Genomic DNA, 18,451 nt, shown 5'->3' on the forward strand with positions numbered 1-18,451 from the left:
GTCTTAATAAATTAAATGATTCTTTTGATGTGATATTCCTGATATTTGTGCTTTAAACCTGGCCTGGTTGTGACCGTCTCATCAGTCATCTCTCTCACCATGCTGTCAACACGGTGGAGCAGCCAGGATTGATTCGGCCTGGCTGTGACTGTCTCATCTCTCTCATCATGTTGACAACTTGGCAGAGCAGCAAAGACTGATTTGGCTTGGTTGTGACCGTCTCATCTCTCTCACCATGTTGTCAACACGGTGGAGCAACCAGGACTGATTCGACCTGACTGTGACTGCCTCATCTCTCTCACCATGTTGACAACTTGGCAGAGCAGCCAGGACTGATGTGGCCTGGCTGTGACTGTCTCATCTCTCTCACCTTGTGAACACTTGATAAACATTATATCAAAAGTTACCAATAATAAACTTTGGAGACGTCAGGACAGCCTACGTAACATTACAACCAACCTCTTCCAGCTGGTTATCTGGTCAGGTTCGGAAGACATTGGCACAACCTTCAAAGGGTCCTTTAGCGGCTAACGACAACATTACACTTGACTTGCGTTCTACATGGGTGATACAAGACAACTGATTTGGTTGTACCATGGTAATCATCTCACAAGGACAGACAATGGAACAACCAACATCTGCCAGCTGGTTATCTGATCTCACGAGACTGGTAGTGTCTATCTGACAACTCTTTAACACCTTCAACGTCGAACCACGTAGATCCACGTGGCCAAAAGCCCCCCTCTTTGAGCTGGTTATCGGAGTCTCGCTGAATTCATGAAAGAACTACGCCATCGCCATCTTCAGTGCAAGATAGGAACTGAAAAGACCAAACGGTCTTTTCAGTTCCTAGTGTGCCCTAAAGATGGCGATGGCGTAGTTCAGAACTTTAAAGGTCAAATGCTGAGCTATTTAACCTGTATTTGTGGTGAATTTTCATAATATGCTATCTTAAAAAAACATAATAAACCGGAAGGAATTCAAAAAATAGTGATTTTTTTGTGAAATAAGTGCTATTTGTTCAGTCCTCTGCGAGCTCGTTTTTGAAGGCGCTTTTGAAAAGACCGCCAGATGTGTAGTTACGCTATTCGCCGCTAGGTTCACATTGGTGACGTCACTAGTGCTGTCAAAGCCACGATCATTGACCACTACGCAAGTAAAAATGGCGGCTGCAAGCATGGCGAGCGAAGATTGTGCGGGAGATTTGTTTGATGACGATTTGGTTGTTGATGAAGGCAATGGTGTGATTCAACCCTACATGTACGAGCCAGTAGTGGAGAGTGCGAGAGACGATTCAGATTCTTGTTCTGATTCGGGCGAAGGTGATGATGGGGAGATGGAGGATGAGCGACTTGATCGCATCGGAAATATCAATTGGTGAGTTCCAAGTGCAGTGGCAGTGCACTGTGCATGCCATGTGTATAGGCGCGGCATCAGCTGGACATTATAGGGGGCCTATGCTGATATGAGCCATGTCATCATGTGCATGTATTCATGTACATCTCTACATAGGGCTCCATCGTTCACGGATCGAGTGTTGTCAGTAAACAATTGGCGTTTTTCACCTCGAATATGTCGAAACCACAACGTATCTTGAGTTGAGTGAGTTCATTCCACATCGTTATTTTATAGTAAGTAGGATCTCGGAATACTAAGCCTCAGGGTTTGGTAGTAGGCCTACTCGAATGTAGTGAACTCTAGGCCTAATAACTTGGATTATTACTATACTGAGACTCTTCCATTGCGGAGCATTACCAATACCACACCAAATAGTGAAATACTACACACGCGTAAAGACAACAGTTTATTCTCACCGTAACAACTTAAGGCGAAAGCCTTCGACAATACTACATTAATTGATTGATTGAAACAATGCTAAATCTTACTGAGCTGAGCTCCAGGGGCCTGCCTCTCACTCAAATTTGGCCTACCCTTGGCCTGGGCCCTGATTCATTGATGGCAATGGCTATCGAAATATCATCACTGCTGTATAACAATAACATTTATATCATACTTGTATTTGTAGGTGTCATTGTGGTGTCTGCACTCCACAAGAGAAGGGGAGGGAATCCTTGTGCTGCTCAGACTATTCACCAGTCCAGGCCAAGAAGGATGAGCTGAAAGTAGAGTGCATCACGCAACACCCAGGTTTTTCCAGCACCTGTCTTGATAGATGGGTGCTGGAAATGTCGATGTATCACTACATCGAAGAGCAGGGACAAATAGGCGATGACCAGCCCATTCACAAGTAAGTAATGATGACCACCTCCATCGCTGTATAATTGAAGACAAGAAAAGGCAATATCAATTCAGAAATGAGATTTTTTTCTCCCTTTGAAGACTAGAAATATAGAAAATAGATATAATAAAATGTATCTACATGTATTTAGTAATAATATTACAAGTTTTCAATAAATCTAAAAAAAACTGTCAATTAAATGTACAAACATTGTTTTCTTCCCAACAATTTCAGGTTATATCGATACGTGGCCTATAGGAACCTTGTCCGTTGGGTTTGGAAGAGGTTGGGGAGAAGGAACCGTTTGCCGCTCCCTGTTTGTGCTCGGGACAAGATACGTGCTGCTTGGCCTGCTCCGGACAATGACGGGTACACAGGATTCAAGTATCCTACGTTCAATTGATTTGGTGTGACCGTTCAATTGATCTGTGATAGTGAACTCTGATGGTGCTATGAATGAACTCTACAGTTTGTTAAACCTCGTTTTTGTTTCTTCTACAACTTTCATCTTGTCCTGCTTGTCGTACTTTGAGCACACTGGACCTGGAATAGGATGAGTCACTTGGTACTTGTCCTTTGCATCTCTTGCCAATTTGTAAGATGGCAGGTCATCTCTCCGCTTCAGCAGGTCCTCCAGAATTAGCTGTACATAGTCTGAAAACATAAAGGGAAGTATTAATACAAGTAATCTTGTTTCTTCTTGTTTCTTGCAGTGCTAGCACTAAAGTAACGATGCTGGCCGTTATACCTACCATATGTTGATTCAATTTTGACCTCTTTTGCTACTGCAGCTCCTCCTCTCCCCTTGGGGTATGAAATCGACCACTGCGGCTGTTCATCTTGTCCCATACGCTGTTTCCGATTTGAATTTTCATTAAAGTGGAGTGTGGCGAGCAGTAACCTGTAAAGAGAATTTGTAATACTGGCATGACTGGTCAATGCTTTCAATCAATGTTTTACTCGCCTCACGCCTTATAGTCCAAGTAGAGTGCAAGAACAAAGTTCAGTTGCATCATGAATAAGGAAAAGTGGGCTTTGATAGCACTCACTCAAAGCATTGCATGAAATTTTTTTCGTGATTTAGTAATGACCCCTGAGAATACATTGTAGTCTATCATACCTTGCTTTCATTGGCTCATAGAAGAAATGGCGGGATTTGGGAGCGAAATAACCAACAATTTTGTGATACGACTCAAGAGATGAAGTCTGTACTCCTGGTGAAACCTTTCTGATGTCCTTGAGCAATATCTTTTGAGTGAGAATCAGCGTAAGTTCCTTGTGGGCCTTGCTACCTGAAAGAGTAATACTGGTTTAAGTAATAAGGAACAAGGAATTAACAGGGCCAAATGACTAGCTGTTTTTCTTTTGATTGAGGGCACTCCTTACTTGTCAAGACAAATTGCATTCATAGCATGGGCTTAATTAATAATGCAGCTAATTTTTATTACAAGATTGTGGGATTAATCCATCCTCTGATTTATTAGTCTACACTGCTCGGGACATTTATCTATGTAAATATGATCACCCAATATAACCAGTTTTTGTAGAGCCACACCCTGAAGTCAGTTAATAGTAAGCTTATGACACATGGGGCTGGGTTATGATTGAACATACTTGTGGCAAAACCTCCAAATCGTCTAAACTCTGTGGCAGTACTGCATCCTCTATCAGGTGATTGCCAACCTCCTCAAATCGGCCTTCATCAGCCATCAAAAAACCATCATCCTGCTCAGCTGCCTCCTCCGCCTCCTCTCCATACAACACGTTGTATCCCGCTACCGCCTCTGCTACAGCCTACGAAATGAGAAACAAATATTTTAAATAGAAGGCCTATCGTAATTGACTAATAGGAGTAGGACTTTTGTATTTGACTTGCTCCTACAGCTGAAGGTAGCCTAGTAGGTGCAGTCGTGCAGTATCAATTATGAAAATTATCAAGTTGTAGTCTTAAAAGGTCCTCAGGCCCCAGCAACACCACATCCTACACTTCACAATGCCTACCCCATGGTCATGCACTCGAGATGGAGGTATTCCTAGCCTAGGCCTATGGCCATGGGGTATAATTTCATACCTACTATACTGATTTCATAATAAATAATAATCACCTGCTGATGTGCCCTCTTCTGCACAGCTGACCGCGGCGCACTGGTCGTAGGCGTACCATCCATGGCATCGCCTTCACCATGACTGAAGAGTGTAGGGAAGGCACCTGGCTTCAGCAGGCGTTTTTTAGGGTCAAATCCTATCGCACGGCATATGGCTGGGTCCAGCAGGTAATCTCCGGCAACGAAGTGCTTCGAACATACCCTCGCACCGAGAGACGGGACCCAAGAAGACGGACGATGCATGCGTCTTACCCATACTTTTCGGGCCTTCTTGTCGCGAGGAAAATTGTAATAACCGACCCCATCTACTTTCAACACCTTCGTTGAATCACTGCTGCAGTTTGGTGCGACGCAGTAAACCATTTTTGCTTTAGAACATGTAAAATAATTGGTTTTACATGGTAGGAACGGCGTGAACGCAACCAGAAAGTAGAATCAGCTGTCAGATGAATGAAAACAAAACTGGTCTCCTGTCTTGCGCAGGCATCTACAGCATGGCGTTTGTGTATGCAGGCAGTGGGATCAGTCTAACAATGACAGCACTAGTGACGTCACTCCTCATTTGGAATTCCCCAAAACCGCGAGAGTTTCCGAACGAAATACGAACTTTGCCGAAGCAAATTCACGCTGAGACAGGGCGGTTTATTTGAATTTCTTTATTCCATGCGATATTTATGCAAATAAATTTACTACATTTGACATCTAAATGTAACAAAAGGTTATCCTGATGTACTTTGATTAAGATTAGGCCTAACTTTGGCATTTAACCTTTAAATGACTTCATGAAAGAACTACGCCATCGCCATCTTCAGGGCAAGGTAGGAACTGAAAAGACAAGACGAGTTCCTACCTTGCCCTGAAGATGGCGATAGCGTAGTTCTTTCATGAAGTCCATGAGACTCCGATAACCAGCTCAAAGGGGAGGGGGATTTGGGCCACGTAGGTTCGGCGCTGAAGGTGTTAAGTACAACTTGACTACTACTTGGGACCACAGTCATCTTAGAAGACTGGTGAATCCTCCCCAAGTCCTTTCTCTCATGATGAACGGCCCACCAAAAATTCATCAATATCGCCAGGTCAGGACCAGGCTTGGCCTTAGGTCAAAATAGGTCAAACACAACAGCGTCGTCTGACGGTGGCCAGTGGTACCAGGCTAGGTGCACTACGTTGGGAGAGTACACATCTACAGACAGAGTACGCATAGTGAAGGGGAATGGCACATCCAGCAAAGACTTGGTACACTCTCTGGCAACATGGCGAGCTATGAAGGGGAGGGCACATCCAGAAGAGATATGGTGCACTGCTGTCTCATTGCCTTTGCAAGAATGTCTTTAAAAAAATGCATTGGGAATTCACCAGTTTGTTTGTATAAGAAATACATATACATGCCATACAGCAAGTCAAGAAAGAAAAATGCGTCATATTTTGACGAGTAGAAACAGTTGTTTTGGCAAAGACATGTTTTTTTGAGTTTCTGAAACCTAGAGCGCCACTCAATAGGCGGCTAACAAGAAACTACGCATTTACTGTTGTTGCCGACGTATGTGTACACTGAACTTGGGATGTGCGTCGGCCCCGTGTTGAAATGCCGTCCAGTGCTCGTTGGTGCGTTTTTCGCTGATTTGTGCAAAATTCAACATATCTCAAAAGTTCAATGGTTGACCCTCGATTTTTTTAAAAATTTTGTGTAGCGTAAGCAACTGTCTTTCATAGGAGAATGGTCTGATATAATGGATGAAATAATATTTGGGGCTTTTCGTTATTGTCCGGCCCAATTGGCAAGGAGCAAATGCGACGCTTATTATTTATTTAAAGAAATAAAATGCCCGATTTAACATCCTGCAGAATCAGGGGAATCGGGCGTTTCCAGTGATATACGACACAAATGGGTTGTCCTCATGCATTCACTTTGGAAACGCATTTTAAAATAGATGTTACGTCCTGTTAATGGGGCACATCATCATCGCGTACATTTGGGGAAAACTCCCTAATGAGACCTATGGTCGACACTGATGCTGGCGCCAGAGCGTTCGGGCTCGATTTTCATACTGGGCATGCGCCTCAAGGCCCGAGATCCGTAGCGCTAGAAATCGAACGCGCTATAAAACTGTGGTGTATCTAAAACAAGCACAAAGTTTAGTAACCCGTGTTCCGGGCTAAAAAAGACAATTCATTATATTCACACTATTTCATGGGAATACGAATCAAAGTACTGATATCAAGTCTAAGAATCTGCCTTCTTCAAAATTTCTTGCACAATAAATTGTCACATTAAAGAAAACTGATGAGGTTTGTTGATTAAATCTTCGTTCCAGTTTTCAATTTGGAGTTCTTATTTTAGATTAACTTAGGTAAACAAGTGCACGTGGTTGTGGATTGAGAATTTTTTCTTTCAATGAAATTCATCGTTCATGGCAGAAGATGATTGTAATAGGTGGATCAAACCCATTTATTTGCTAAATAACAACAATGTCACTAAAATATGCGCACCGATGGTTCGATATTCGAAGTAGGTTTGGCTAAATATGAAGAAAAAGATGGGCTGTTTTATTTTCATGTACATTTTTACCCTCCCCGTGATATTATACAAATGTTATGTACAGCATGTCCCAAAATATACTCCATCATAAAAGTTCCTGTCAATACCCAAAAAGTTATGAGGCAAATAAAGTTCAAAAGCTTAACAACTTTACAACTGATTGACCTATCCCTTCATTCATATGTTTTTGTTCATCTTAGTTAATGGTGGTTTTTGTTGCAAAAAGGGTTGGTCAAAATCTTTGAGATGAAATGCTCACAGTTCACACATAGATATTTCAAAGTGGCTATTCTCACGGTACTGTAACAATTTTAAAAAATTAGAGATTTTAGGGATTACACTGAGGATTGGGAGAAAAGGATTAGGGTTGGGGAAGGGTTAGGGTGAGTGTTAGGAGTAAGGGTCAGGGTTAGGTTAAATTGAAGTAGGATCAAGGTTCAGAAGTGAAAATGACTGCCGTGAGAATAGCCAATTGTTCGCATGTAAATTGCATTAGAGACTGCTGTAATAATAGCTACAGTGTTGATATTTTATCAGTACATCGCAAAAACCTATTGAACTGGTATCTGGACAACGTATATAACCTTTCATTTTAGGCAATGAATTGAGCACAACAAAGAGAAGTGTCACACTACAAACAGCGGGTTAAAGTGAGGCATTATTTCTCATCCCATATTTCCACTACAGGCTGGGCTTCAGAACATTGGTCAGAAAGTATGGGTGTGACCTAGCCTACACACCTATGACAATCTGTGACTCGTTCATCAAATCACAGAAAGCCAGAGACAGCGAGTTCACCACCAACAAAACTGATCGTCCCTTGATTGTCCAGTTTGCAGCTCGGAATGCTGAAGAGTTGGCTGAAGCAGCAGAAATTGTTGTGCCGTGAGTATAGCTTTTCAAGCCATGTCCATCAAATCATTTTAGTGCAATTGACTTTATGAAAGTGGCAATCTTTTCATCAAACAGTGTGAAGTTCATTTAGAATACTTATGAAATTGACATGTTTTGCTTTGCCAAACTTTAATGTTACTTCATATACCACATTTCACCTTTTGAAAACATCTTTCAAAGTTCGTGATTGTTCTAGTCTGTGAGTGACATCGATTTCCATTGGGTCATTTGATATCATTTCTTTTTTTGTCAGATTCGCTGATGGCGTTGGCCTGAACTGTGGCTGTCCCCAAAAGTAAGCATTGAAGATGTCATCACACTTCCTTTGTGGTTCCCTCCATGTACAATTTCTTGCTCAATTCATCTTGTTGCCTTTTCATTGCCTTGCTTCTCCTCTGGTGCGTTATTAATATTATTGCCTCGACTAATTCTTATTGTTGCCTTTTTATTGCCTTACCAGCTTCTTTGGGTTAACTTTTCATCGTCTCGCCATCGAACCTTGTTGCCTTATCATCACCTCGCCAACGTCTCCTTTTAATTGCCTCATCAACTTTTCTCCACTAACTTCTCATCGCCTCACTAGGTTACATTTGTATCCTGCTGCCTTTTCATTGAGTTGTACTTAACTACTTGCTACATGTCATTGCCTTGCTGTGGCAGGTTACTCCAGTTCCATCTGTCACATAGCTTGTCTGTCTTGAGCCTATCTTTCATACAAGTTATCTCTAAATAATGTTAATCTTTTCAGATGGGCGGTGTCTTCTGGTTATGGTGCTTGTTTGTTAAAGAAGCCCGAGCTCTTGGCTGACATGGTGCGACAAGTCAAGTCTCGCGTTCCAGATGACTTCACCATGTCTGTGAAGATCAGACTGCACTCGCACCTCAGGTAAGACTTCCAATTTCTCATTATCGATATCAGAAATGTATATTTCTGTTAACATCAAGGTTAATACTGTAGCTGTACCAGGTTACGGTACATCAGTCAATACTCACCGTTTTGTTGCCATTTATGCCTATGATGACTCCAGCTTCTGTAGATATCAGTTGCATTCTGAGATTCAGTGTTATCATTCAGCCTGACCTATGATATCCTTACCTGCCATTCAACCTTTCAGGACCACTGTTGATATGTGTCAGAAAGCAGAGCACGCTGGTGCAGCATGGGTAGCTGTCCATGGTAGACGTGCAGATCAACGAACCGAACCAGTCGAATTGGAAGCTATCAAACAAATTAAAGACAGCCTCGGGATCCCAGTGGTTGCCAACGGTGACATAAAGAGTTTGGCCGATATCAGAATGGTGAAGGAAGCAACAGGCGTCAATGGTGAGAATTGATAATTTGATGAGCTAATGGTAGTGTGTGGATTTGGCCACTGCTGGTTAGTTTGGAGTGATGCCACTTGCTGGCTCTACCAGCCCATGTTGTCCCCGGCTAGTTGAACCCACTTGAGCCCTAGACTTCAGACTACTCAGCCTTGAAGCATAGATGAGTCATAGATGTGCCATACTGTACTTGGGGCTCCAGTCACTACTATAACCTTTATTATTATCTACATTGGTTGCAATTTCCACCACAATAGAATGCTCCTTATAGCACTCCTTCCATGTCATGAACCTGCTCGTGTTCAGGGTTTTTTTGGATTATTGTCTCTGTCCCCGAGAGTGCCTCGTGGCTGGCAGTCACAAAGTTCTTACAACAAGACCACAACGAAACTATCGGGAAATAGTAGCCCAAACATTACCAAAGCCATGACTTGTTGATTATAGCATCTGGTCACTTTGCCCTGAAAGCTCCACTTGACATATTCTCTTATTTGCTAGGTGTGATGGTCGCACGTGGGCTCCTAGAGAACCCTGCTATGTTTGCTGGTTATGACTACACACCCTTGGAATGCATCAGAGATTGGGTACGTCCAGGTATCATTGTAAATTTAGAAAGTCGCTCAATTTAGGAGAAGAAAATGCTACGATAAGTGAATCCCATAGTACAATGGTCTCCTGTGACATCAGGGTAACGCTTCCTACAACTTGTACTGTTTATGCTTTAAAAACAGGCAAGTGTTAATTTTCAGATGTGTTTAAAAGTAACAGTTCATGTTAGACTGATACAGACATTTTCACATGCAGGAATGTGCTTGTGGTAATACATGTAGGGCTACCTTCCGTTGGTCTCTTCAGACGTGTTGTCTCTAATGCTGTCATTCCGGTTATTGCAAACAACTTGGACATTAATTACATTTTTTTATTCATTCTAGGTTGACATTTCCATGTCCACAGGGACTCCATTCCAGACTTTCCATCACCACTTAATAGAAATGTTGCAGTGCAACCTGTCGTCTGCTGAGAGGCGGATATTCAATTCCTTGACTAGTACATCTGCTACAATAGACTATGTGGAGGAACATTTTGGAGCGTGATATATCTCTCTTTCTCTGATAAATAACGGAAAGTGGCATGTGGCTCTTGTGCTGTTGGCTCGAGTGACTCCTTTTCATGTGGATGTGTGTTGACAACTCCAGTACATTGACATGAACATCTGCCATCCTGAACAGCGTGTGAGAACATTTTGGAAGATTGATTATTTGTTTCAAATAAAGCCGAGTCCTGTGATAACTACTTGGCATTGTTGGCTAATGAGATAACACATTATTCAATCAACCAAATGTCATTTCCATTTGGGTAAACATCCAAGATGGCTGACCTGATTGTGATAAACAAGGCCTGTTGTCTGCTTGTGTTGAATGACGACGTCTGCCCCAGTTTTACTGTTTGTTGACAGTGATCTGTTGAAGCAGCTGTTCACAGATCATGAGGCATCTTGGGACATGGAAACATCCTGGAATAGGAACACGTGTACTTGTGACGAATTCTGTCTTTACTGGTGTCAGGCTGCAGTTGAACTATATTGGTTATACATGTATTACTTTTTGGCAACCAGTTATCGTACCTTTGAAAGGTCCTCCCTTGAAATCCATGCTGATGTCTCCTTGTTGATTAAGATAACCAAACCATTCACCATGTTCTTCATCTACAAACTAATGAAATAAAACTGATTAATACTGGAATTATTTTTGTATCTTTGTTCTTGTTAATTCACCAAAGAAATTATCTGGTGCATGCAGGCTCGATATGAATCTTGGGTGTCATGACTTTGGAAACTAAGACTCGCCGATTCCTCTACCAGTTATAGATGCGGTGATGCTTAAGTTGGATATTGTGCTTTGCTTTGTTGCTGACATGATATTACATGCTTTACACTCTTACTATTCTTTCATAACCCTTGCATTATGTTGGCCAAAACTCCCTCTCGATAAGCCAAGCCAAACTTACATGTGTATATGTGTAGTCAAACACCTGGGCAAACTTCTCCAAATACAACTGGTCCTTGGTCTTCATATACGCCATAAGGAATGCGATCATGGCTTCGTTGTGAGGCCACCAGAGCTTCATATTCCATTCAAGGATCGTAGGGGACAACCCGTCTGCATCCAACATGTAGAAGAGACCACCGTGTTCCTTATCCCAGCCAGTTTTGAAGGGATTTAGAATGAAATTTTGTAGGGCTGTTTTCACTAAGTTTTCATCACTGTCGTTTGGAAAGTTGTCTGTGTATTCTAAGAGGAACCAACCTGCTTCTATTGCATGACCTGAAAAGGTTTCATATGAATCATAAGAACAGGTTATGAATTACACATTTCTGCACAGAATTCTGAACAGCAATGTACCAATTACCTGGAATCATGAGTCGTCCTTGACAGCCGGGCAACTCGTCTCCATCTTGGGAGACGTTCTCAAGGATAACAGCGCCATTTCTCTGAAAGTGTCAATTCAGATTGGTTATGAAATACTTAATAGCTTCAATGTCTCTGGGTAAACGTACCCACTGCCTGTGCCAATTACAAGCAGATAGTAACAGAAACTTGCACAGTGGCAAAATGCTACGAATGCAGAATAGTCCAGCACCTCTAGTGTCTAGATTGTGACAGCAATGAGTGTTTGAATGCAAATATTCAGGCAATTTGTTCAAAACTTGCAAACCAACCTGAATATGTAGCTGTAACTTGCCAACACAGTGAATGGCTTTTTCTTGGTAGAATTCCAAATCTTCCTCTTTCTTGTGCCTCATGAGTTGGCTGATGACTGCTAGCAACATGAAGTGAACCCCCATCGTATTGGCCGGGACGTCCCCAGGTAGTCGACTGCCTACAATATCGGTGTCATCAACGTCTGTCCAGAAGAATAGTTTGTCTCTCATCTTTATAGCTTCATTCTGAAGCAGACAGATATATCATGGTGAAAACAATGTATTGTATCTGGTCTGCTGATAGGTAATCCTCTCTTGATTAGAGTGTAGCTGTCACATGCCTGCTGTGAAAGCTTTAGAAACAAACTTATGAATCTGCCTCTCATCATATATACAATGAGGAGGGTCGATGAGGGTATTAGGTGAAAATCAAGATTGGTCTTTGATAGATCAGGGTCACCCAGTATGGCTATGAGTTACATGTAGTTGACACTTAACTTACTAAGTATGTGTCATCCTTTGTGGCTATAGCCAACTCAGACATGGCCATCAAGTAGAAACACTCAGTAAATATTGTCCGTTGAATCTTGATTGGTTTGCCATCTCGAGTTAGGGAGAAATAGCAACGGTAGGTTGAGGGATCTCGTACTTTTGACATCAGAAATTTCCCGCCTAGAAACCAAAAAGTTTCATGTTGTTATCATGTGTTCCTTGGGAACTTATTGAAAGACAAGTTGTGGGAGAACTGTCAAGAGCCACATCTGAAGCCATAATAGAGAGATGAACAAACAATTTATCAATCTAACAGATCTCACATTGTGTGACTTTTCCTTCAGAGTTGTGACTTTTACTTTAGCCAAAGATGATCTCTTGACCAACCTTGAACTGCTTCTTCTAATATCTCTGGTTTCCTAAACCTCTTGATATCATTATACAGCCTGGCGTATGTCCAAACTTGACGTCCTTGAAGCCAGCAGTACTTGGTCTCATCATAAAGCTCGCCCGTCTTCCCAATGCAGTTTAGGAAGCCGCTGCAAATCAAAATGCCTGGTAACATTAAACAAAATCTTGAAGTGTCGTCTCAGAATGACACAGGGCTGGCAACAATGGAGCCACTGTGGACAGGCAGCTTGGACTCTCAGCTAGCAGCCAAGAGGTCCCTGGTTCGAACTCTACAGTTGGCTTGAGACTTCAGGCAGGTCTCTGTCAAACTTCCTGTACCTCACCAAGATGTATAAATGGTTACAGGCCTGCTTGGGTTGTAGCACAGATATGCAGCTCATCTTAGTTCTACTGAAAGGACTTAAGGATAGACCAGGGTTAAAGTGTGGTGACAAGTCCCGCCTTGTGTGATATAGAGGTCTTCGCGTTATTGAAGAGAAGAAAGATAATCACCCATGTTCCTTGTCATGCGAATGTTTCATCCAGAAGTCTACAGTCCTGTCCAAGTCGGCTCGGATCTGATCGAAATATTCCTGGAGACGGTCCACTACTACAGCCATTTTGTTATGGTGTCCTGCTCACAGAGGTGTCCGCTAAGAGAGGTACCAGATGTGAGCCTAGCCCAAGGGCAAAAACCAGAAAAGTATGGTCTTACAAGTTTCACTGAGATCCCAATACTGAATATGAAGACGAACTGTCAGAATATGTGTACTTATATCAGAAAGTTTCCAAGCACAGCTAAGCTGATATGTTATTGCTTATCAGAAAGGTCAATCAAAGCCAATGTTTTGGTAAATAATCAGTGGAGGAAGTAGGCCAAGCACTTTTTTTTCAGGTTCTTGTCCGAAATGAAAATGGGAGTCAAGAACATTACTATGTGGTCACATCACAATGGGTCTTCTTTTTGTCCTGATACGGACCAAGAAGAAATGGCGTTATGTCCCCTGTATGGACCAAAATAAGGCAGTGTAATACTAGGACTAGTCTAAGGATTAATGCTCGAGAAGGTCTCTTTTCATGCCACGTGGGACGGTAATATCAGTGTGGCCAACTATTAGTAACTTAACCCGGATCGGTTGTGGTCCCTTGGTCAGTCTGTGGAAGCCCTTGTCGAGGTATCTGGATTTGATGTGCAAACAGCTGACACAAGCATCCATGGGCTTGGCGAACTCAAAGGTGCACAATCAGAACTCTCATCATTCTCTGCTATGACAACAGGCAACACACTGCTATTTGGGTGGGTCCATAATGGGGAGCTGTCCTGTTACAGAGGTCAAGGGGCCAAGCATTATTTTTCCGCTGTAACAAATGTAGCTGGCTGGAGATGTCCAAGTAGAATCAGCATGCCTCCTGTGCTAATGAGGTGTTATATACAACTTTCCAAGTAACTAAGAGAACACAAATAGATTTATTTGTACATTCATTTATTTTTCATCTTCCAAACTTTGTTTCAGACATGAAGTGGTACGTTAGCTTCACATGGAATCAACTCTTACTCTTGTATTACATGATCAAAAGCCGACCGAGACTGGCAACAACCAACTCAATATTTTTTTTTAGAGACAACCTGTAGGCCTAGCCACAGGAACTGCATTGATTTATTTGAAATGCTACAGTGAACACCTGGATCTCTCTGTAATAATCATCTTGTAGTCATGACGTTACTTACTATGACGTCACTTGAGTTCTAAGGCCACAGATTGATTGTTCTTTCTCAAGGCATGTATTAGATTCCGTTTGGAAGTAAATACAATGAAATTGACGCTTTCAACCTCAGAATTTATGACGGGAACTCATCTCAAATGTGTAAGTGGATACAATTTTTCTACAATATTTTCTAAAATATTTAGTCAGGTTGAGCGGACGACTCCAAAATCCAAAATGGTGTGGGGATGGAGGAGTTATAATGGCAATTGAAATAAATCAGAAGTTGGGAGTTCTTGTTACCATGGAAACACTACAAGTCTCTAAACATCTCCTGTTTCTATACAACCCTGTGTTTGGATTGATTATGCATGTTTTTATTTACAATTATGAATCATACATAGTGTCACATTGTCCAAGTATTAACTCTCCCCGATTCAGATTGGACTAATCCAACACCCAGTCTCAAATGGATAATAATTTTGGCTCAGTTCATTACAATGATGTGCTAGGGGTAGGCTGTAAGCTTTGGGGTGAAATTACACATGGAATGGTAGGTCTGGTGTAACTTTTTTAAAGGGAGAAAAGAAATCATATCTCTTATCTACGAAACTATCTGTTAAACAACTTCATTGTAACAATCAATTTAGCAACCAAGGTTATAAAATGGGACCATTTCACTTTTACAGCATCATTCAACCAAGTGAGCAAACCACGGCGTTGTCTCCAAATATGCCAAGCTAAACACCGGTACAAATCTCCCGTACAAATATGCAACTGTCACTCACGCCCAAACTTGCACATTATAGTACTGGATATCGCCAAAAGATAAGCAGACTTGGCTGCTCCTGAACTTGAAGCTTCAAGATCAGAGGTCTCTGGCGCTTAGAAATCAATTGTTATACATGTACCAAGTGACTGACTGTACATGGTGCATAGGATAACACAGGTGGGTGCATTTCTGTGCAAAATGCAAACAATTACTGGACTAGAGTATAAATGGAATGTACAATACAAGACATAGGACTTCATCATCTATACATGTCTGATCGGATTCACGTTGCTACATGTACCTCCCAAACCATCTCTGGCTTCCTCAACATCCATAGGACTGATAGACATTTGAGAAATCAACAATTGTGCATAGGCAAGGTATACTTGAGCCTGCCTCTAACAAATCCCTCACTTAGGTTAGCAGCTAGAGCAATAGCTACAAATTTCTAGTCACAATCACACCGACTGAGACCAATAATCCAAAAGTAAATGCATTGAGACAGTGAATTCTCCTCCCGAAGTTTGTGAATAGCAAGAATTCAGTCTTGTGACATCACAGATACATTGCACAATATCGTGAGATTCATTTATCACTTTGACATCAACATGTTTGTCAAAATCAATATGAACTCCAAATGCATTTGAATGAACATCAAATTCTCTTCAAAGCCAAGCTCATTTCAATGAATGCTGAAATCACTATTAACGTACCATTCTCTTGAACACAAGTTTTGAATTCACTTGGATGAACGTCAAATTCACTAAAATGAACATAAATGTCACATTCTCTTGATCACAAGTGTCAAATTTGATATCAAGGTCAAATTCACTTGAAGACGAATGTCAAATTCACTTGAATAAGATTGTCCAGCTGACTTGAACACTAACGGCACAGAACAAACACACAATGATCATGGTAGTGCTATCGGTTGACCCATCGTCTCATATTCTCCTCCCAGTCCGTATTCCCGCCGTCCTCGTCATCTGTTCGTATGTACGACTCCGCATCAGTCTCCAGACAACTCTCGTCATCTGTCGTGTATCGGTGGTACTTTAGAAGTTCCTGCGAAAAGATGGGCCATAGAATATGTCACATTTACAATTCATAAGGTTAGAAATCATCATTTCTACGGTCACTGAGCCACCTAACTAGTACTCTCTCATAGTAGGTGTGAACCTGAATGGCGTTGTGACTGTAACCCTTGACGATACTGGGCAATCACAGACATATGTAGAATCTTGCACAATACTTTGCCAGGCGTTATGCTGCTACAACAACTATAGATCATGATTTAGAACTGCAGCCTTGAATTCCTTCTGACCAGATAACAGGGGATGTCTGCTTCAAGGCGATGGTAATTATAGCTGTAATGTAGCAAGATGTATTTACCTTGGGATCTTTATCATATAGCTCAGCATCTTCTTCGTCTGTTCTGAAGTTGTAACTCTCATCATCGTCCGTCCTCACATACGACTCTGCATCTGTTAAAACACTCTCCTCGTCAGTCCTGTTGGTGTAGGAGGATGTCTGCATCACATCTATGTTCCGGTCTATATAACTGAAACAACAAAGGAAACCGGTTACGATTGAGATATTTGACCAAATTTGGCAGAATTTTACAGTTAACAGTCAGCAATGGGAAAACATGACATGATAAACAGGATGTTGTCCCAAAATGTAAAATGTACAGTATGTCTCAAAATATAGATACTCACTTTTCATTTCCAAGATCCAAATCTTTTTCCTTCCTGGCGCGTAACTCGGCAATGAACTTCTGATCGTCCCCAAAGCGTTTCTCCATTTCCTCCTTCCACCCAGAGAGGTCGCTGGACACCGTCGTCCCCAATGTTCCCGCTGTTTGATTTTCTAAAACATTATCACATTCCATTTCGAAATCTGTCAAAGACAAAGTGAGAGAATTTCGTGAGAACAACTGAGCAAAGGCTGACTTCTGTTTAAAAGATATGATACCAGTATGTCAGGAGCAGTAACACCTCAACTTCTCCTCAAGTCACCATAATGAAAATATTTAAGTCTCAGAAGATTGTGCAGCTCAACTCAAGACGATTGATCCTGTAGTGTAAACTTGCTAGAACTGATCATTTGACCTGTTGTGGCTATTTATTGAGAGTAACGCAAAAACATTTGTATTTTCTACTTTTGGTGACCTTCATATGGCATTACTTGATACTGTGTATGAAAACTGAAGGAGTATAAACATGCACATGCAAAATAGCTATCTACCTTTTCATTTCATCAAACCTAAATTCGAAATCTTCTGTTGAAACTAGCATGCATGCATACATAGACTTATTCTACGGAAAACTACAAAGTATGTAATGCTCTGTTGGTTCTACGGGTGGGGGGATTTCTAAATGGATATAAAAGCAGCAGGTTGAACGCCAATGTTTGTCAAAGAAGGCCTCTATCATAGGAGGACAGAGTAGATAAAGGTCCCCTATAAAGCTCCCAAAAATCCCAATACCCTGCGTCCCAAATGTGAGTTTCAGCAAATATTGTCACAGGAAGATGAAATTGGAAGAAAGAGATATCTGAAATCGAAAGTAGGTCAAGAAAATGTGTATTTCATTCTTGATTCATGAGGCCTCCAAGCATCTGCTTTTTTCTTCTCCCAAATATCCTCCAGATGACCATGTTACGTCTTGATTTCAACTAATGCTAAACTTGAATCAGAATATACATCTTTTTCAAGCTGGGTCCACACCGATTACCAAGTTTGGTAGCCACAGAGATTTTATCTTGGTGGCCACATTCCACGTGGGTTCTCTCCTGACTCACACAATGAAATGGGACGGAGCTCTCTTGGTAATACGCAGACTTCTTGGCGTTGTTCTGCTGTTACATTGGAGATGTCAAGAGGCCATATTCCCCTTGAATCAAGAAGTAAAAATGTGCGACACACATATTACAATAGCATTACAGCACAATAGATAGAGTTAAATAACCCATGTCAACTAAAATAGCTTGTGTCAAAAGTTAAAGCCACTTCAAAAGAAGGACTGATAAATACTAAGATCAAATTAATCGAACATTATTTTCAGCAACTGTACATAAGTTTTATTCACTGTTTTCATTTGTACAAATGAGGCAATGAAGCACATTTGCTGCTCAAGAGTACTGTTTACTGATACGAAATCTGAAACATCCACGTAACTATCACAACACATTTCCACATAACATACCACAACAACAGATGTTTATCACCATTGGTAACAAGCTATTTTAGAAGATAGGTAGAGGATACAAGTCTAAAGTAACATGCCATCAG

General features: G+C 41.5%; 5 protein-coding genes across 18 annotated transcripts in view; 2 read left to right on the top strand and 3 right to left on the bottom strand.

Moving 5' to 3' along the window:
• Positions 1-1,152: 1,152 nt before the first annotated feature.
• Positions 1,153-2,923, top strand: LOC135486337 (P2X purinoceptor 7-like). Its single transcript, XM_064769046.1, has 3 exons — positions 1,153-1,377; positions 2,027-2,248; positions 2,474-2,923. The coding sequence occupies exons 1-3, from the start codon at positions 1,163-1,165 to the stop codon at positions 2,640-2,642; spliced, it is 606 nt and encodes a 201-aa protein (XP_064625116.1). The 5' UTR covers positions 1,153-1,162; the 3' UTR covers positions 2,643-2,923.
• LOC135486338 (peroxynitrite isomerase THAP4-like) lies at positions 2,753-5,001 on the bottom strand. The gene is made up of 5 exons (XM_064769048.1): positions 4,345-5,001; positions 3,854-4,033; positions 3,360-3,531; positions 2,992-3,140; positions 2,753-2,893 (listed from the first exon to the last, which is right to left on the bottom strand). Exons 1-3 carry the CDS (start codon positions 4,705-4,707, stop codon positions 3,502-3,504), a joined length of 573 nt encoding a protein of 190 aa, XP_064625118.1. The 5' UTR covers positions 4,708-5,001; the 3' UTR covers positions 2,753-2,893; positions 2,992-3,140; positions 3,360-3,501.
• Positions 5,002-6,567: 1,566 nt separating this feature from the next.
• LOC135487039 (tRNA-dihydrouridine(20a/20b) synthase [NAD(P)+]-like) lies at positions 6,568-10,842 on the top strand. 3 transcript variants are annotated; one of them, XM_064770334.1, is made up of 7 exons: positions 6,568-6,633; positions 7,571-7,768; positions 8,031-8,072; positions 8,526-8,663; positions 8,893-9,101; positions 9,599-9,684; positions 10,033-10,842. In XM_064770334.1, the coding sequence occupies exons 1-7, from the start codon at positions 6,629-6,631 to the stop codon at positions 10,192-10,194; spliced, it is 840 nt and encodes a 279-aa protein (XP_064626404.1). In that variant the 5' UTR covers positions 6,568-6,628; the 3' UTR covers positions 10,195-10,842. The 3 variants fall into 3 exon arrangements, with proteins under 3 accessions (XP_064626404.1, XP_064626402.1, XP_064626403.1); XM_064770332.1 differs by lacking the exon at positions 6,568-6,633 and adding an exon at positions 6,707-6,853; XM_064770333.1 differs by lacking the exon at positions 6,568-6,633 and adding an exon at positions 6,730-6,778.
• Positions 10,480-13,492, bottom strand: LOC135487038 (N-acylglucosamine 2-epimerase-like). Its single transcript, XM_064770330.1, has 8 exons — positions 13,197-13,492; positions 12,681-12,832; positions 12,304-12,473; positions 11,820-12,047; positions 11,510-11,591; positions 11,108-11,424; positions 10,725-10,812; positions 10,480-10,613 (listed from the first exon to the last, which is right to left on the bottom strand). Exons 1-8 carry the CDS (start codon positions 13,301-13,303, stop codon positions 10,540-10,542), a joined length of 1,218 nt encoding a protein of 405 aa, XP_064626400.1. The 5' UTR covers positions 13,304-13,492; the 3' UTR covers positions 10,480-10,539.
• A 967-nt stretch (positions 13,493-14,459) lies between these two features.
• Positions 14,460-18,451, bottom strand: part of LOC135487041 (dystrobrevin beta-like) — a 59,846-nt gene continuing 55,854 nt past the window's right edge. For all 12 annotated transcript variants that reach the window (XM_064770349.1, XM_064770336.1, XM_064770337.1 and 9 more), the window contains 3 exons: positions 16,878-17,058; positions 16,552-16,720; positions 14,460-16,224 (listed from right to left, as the gene is read on the bottom strand). In XM_064770349.1, coding sequence (XP_064626419.1) covers positions 16,084-16,224; positions 16,552-16,720; positions 16,878-17,058 — 491 coding nt within the window. In that variant the 3' untranslated portion in view covers positions 14,460-16,083. The remainder of the gene's footprint in view (positions 16,225-16,551; positions 16,721-16,877; positions 17,059-18,451) is intronic.

This window comes from Lineus longissimus, chromosome 4 (genome assembly GCF_910592395.1).
Source record: "Lineus longissimus chromosome 4, tnLinLong1.2, whole genome shotgun sequence".
NCBI classification, from domain to species: domain Eukaryota; kingdom Metazoa; phylum Nemertea; class Pilidiophora; order Heteronemertea; family Lineidae; genus Lineus; species Lineus longissimus.